Source organism: Tachysurus fulvidraco, chromosome 4, assembly GCF_022655615.1.
Source record: "Tachysurus fulvidraco isolate hzauxx_2018 chromosome 4, HZAU_PFXX_2.0, whole genome shotgun sequence".
Classification (NCBI taxonomy): domain Eukaryota; kingdom Metazoa; phylum Chordata; class Actinopteri; order Siluriformes; family Bagridae; genus Tachysurus; species Tachysurus fulvidraco.
The window spans coordinates 18,196,924-18,198,640 of record NC_062521.1 but is presented as its reverse complement, the minus strand read 5'-3'; the positions used below and the strand labels follow the sequence as shown (position 1 = coordinate 18,198,640).

Sequence of the window (1,717 nt, the reverse complement as noted above, 5' to 3'; positions counted from 1 at the left end):
ATCACATCGATTTCAGAGAAAAATATATAAATAAAAAGATTTACAACATCACTAGCAAATTCAGGCTTGTGATAAAATACACAATACAGCATAATTAATGTTATTTGTACAGCAAATAATGGGGTCAAATAATTAAAATTAGTTAATAAGTGAACTGGAGCATCATATTAATTACTGAGAATGTCCCTTATTTTGTCAGTACAGTATAATTCTTACACTAAATTTTTGTAATGATACAATATTTTGAACTTCCAGTCAACCATGTCTGCTTTTTGTAATTAAGCTAGCAAAATCAAACCATACTCTTTTCATGGAAGGCAAGAAAGCAGTGTTCCATAGATGCTCAGGAATCAAGTTTATATCATTATGTACTTCTCACTCATTGACCCCCAGTGAGTTAAATTGTCCTGGCCAGATGGTAAGTTTTCTGTATTTGTAATGCACAGCTTTGGAGAAGCTTAGCACTGTTAGGCCTGCTGAAGTTCATTTGAATGTCATTAAAGTTTTAGTGAATGGAGTGGGGTGAGGGTGTGTGTGTGTGTATGTGTGTGTGCATGTGTAGTTTGAGGGGTAGTGATGTTTGGAAGGGGCAATTTGATGGGGCTCCACCTGCTGCCACCTGTCAATATTTAAGTCCTATATAAGCATCTTTCCTCCACAGGGAAAACCAGAGCTGAGCTTTGGTGCTCACATAACAACCTGGACCTAGCAGACTAAGGCCACAGCAAGAACGCTGTTGCTGATTTTTTTTATATATATATATATATCTCAAAAAATAGTTGTTTGTCACCATCACCGAAGGACTGTACTATCACAGAAAAGATGAAACCTTGTACACCAACCTGTGTGGATATGGGTTCTGAGTGTGATCGAGACCTAGAGAAGTTTCAGACTGTGGTACGGAAGAGGGTGGCAGCCAATGCCCGAGAAAGGAAAAGGATGCAGGGCTTGAATACAGCTTTTGACCAGCTGCGCAAAGTGGTTCCTCAGTGGGGTCAGGACAAGAAACTTTCCAAGTATGAAACCTTGCAGATGGCTCTGAGCTACATAATGGCCCTCAACCGCATCCTGAATGATTCTAGTAAAAACAGTGCCTCTCACAGGCAATGGCTGGATCTGCAGTATGACAGCCTGCAATCTGAGAGCTACCCCTGCATCGTGACATACAGCTCACCCACTGAGAACGAGTGCATGTACACATCCTTCTCCTACCATCATGAAGATTTCCAAGTCCTGACTTAGACTGAGACATGCTGGTGTGTTATCTTGTATCTTCTATTCTGTGGCTACAGGACTTAGTAAATACATTTGTATTGCAATTATTTGTATGTATTAGCCTATATTGTATATTGATCACCTTTCATTACTGTGGTATAAAAATATTCTAGCCATGTAGCATTTTTTCTGAAAGTAATTTAAACAAAAATGCGTTATTATGGTTATTAATTTATTATCTAGTGTCTAGTCCTGGTTAACTCAGCCAAACACTCAAACACTCTCTTATTGCTTTGTATCAAATCGTTAAAGTGTTGGAAGCTTAGTTAAAGCTTAGTTTACAATAATACTGTAATGTTTGTCTTCTTGAACTTTTTTGTTCTTTTTGTATTTTTTTTGTTTGTTTCATTGTAAACTGTAGTTTGCCAACAGTTAAATAAGTGTATTAATTTAGATTTAGTTAAAGTATGTACTTTAACAGATTTATTGAGGTTTACAGGGA

General features: G+C 37.3%; 1 protein-coding gene across 1 annotated transcript; it reads left to right on the top strand.

Annotated features, from left to right (window-relative positions):
* The first annotated feature begins 822 nt into the window (after positions 1-822).
* atoh7 (atonal bHLH transcription factor 7) lies at positions 823-1,502 on the top strand. Its single transcript, XM_027136221.2, has one exon. It carries the CDS (start codon positions 823-825, stop codon positions 1,240-1,242), a length of 420 nt encoding a protein of 139 aa, XP_026992022.1. The 3' UTR covers positions 1,243-1,502.
* The last annotated feature ends 215 nt before the right edge of the window (positions 1,503-1,717 follow it).

Excerpts from the sequence above, each read along its gene's own strand:
- atoh7 (XM_027136221.2), top strand. The coding sequence starts at position 823 with ATGAAACCTTGTACACCAACCTGTGTGGATATGGGTTCTGAGTGTGAT.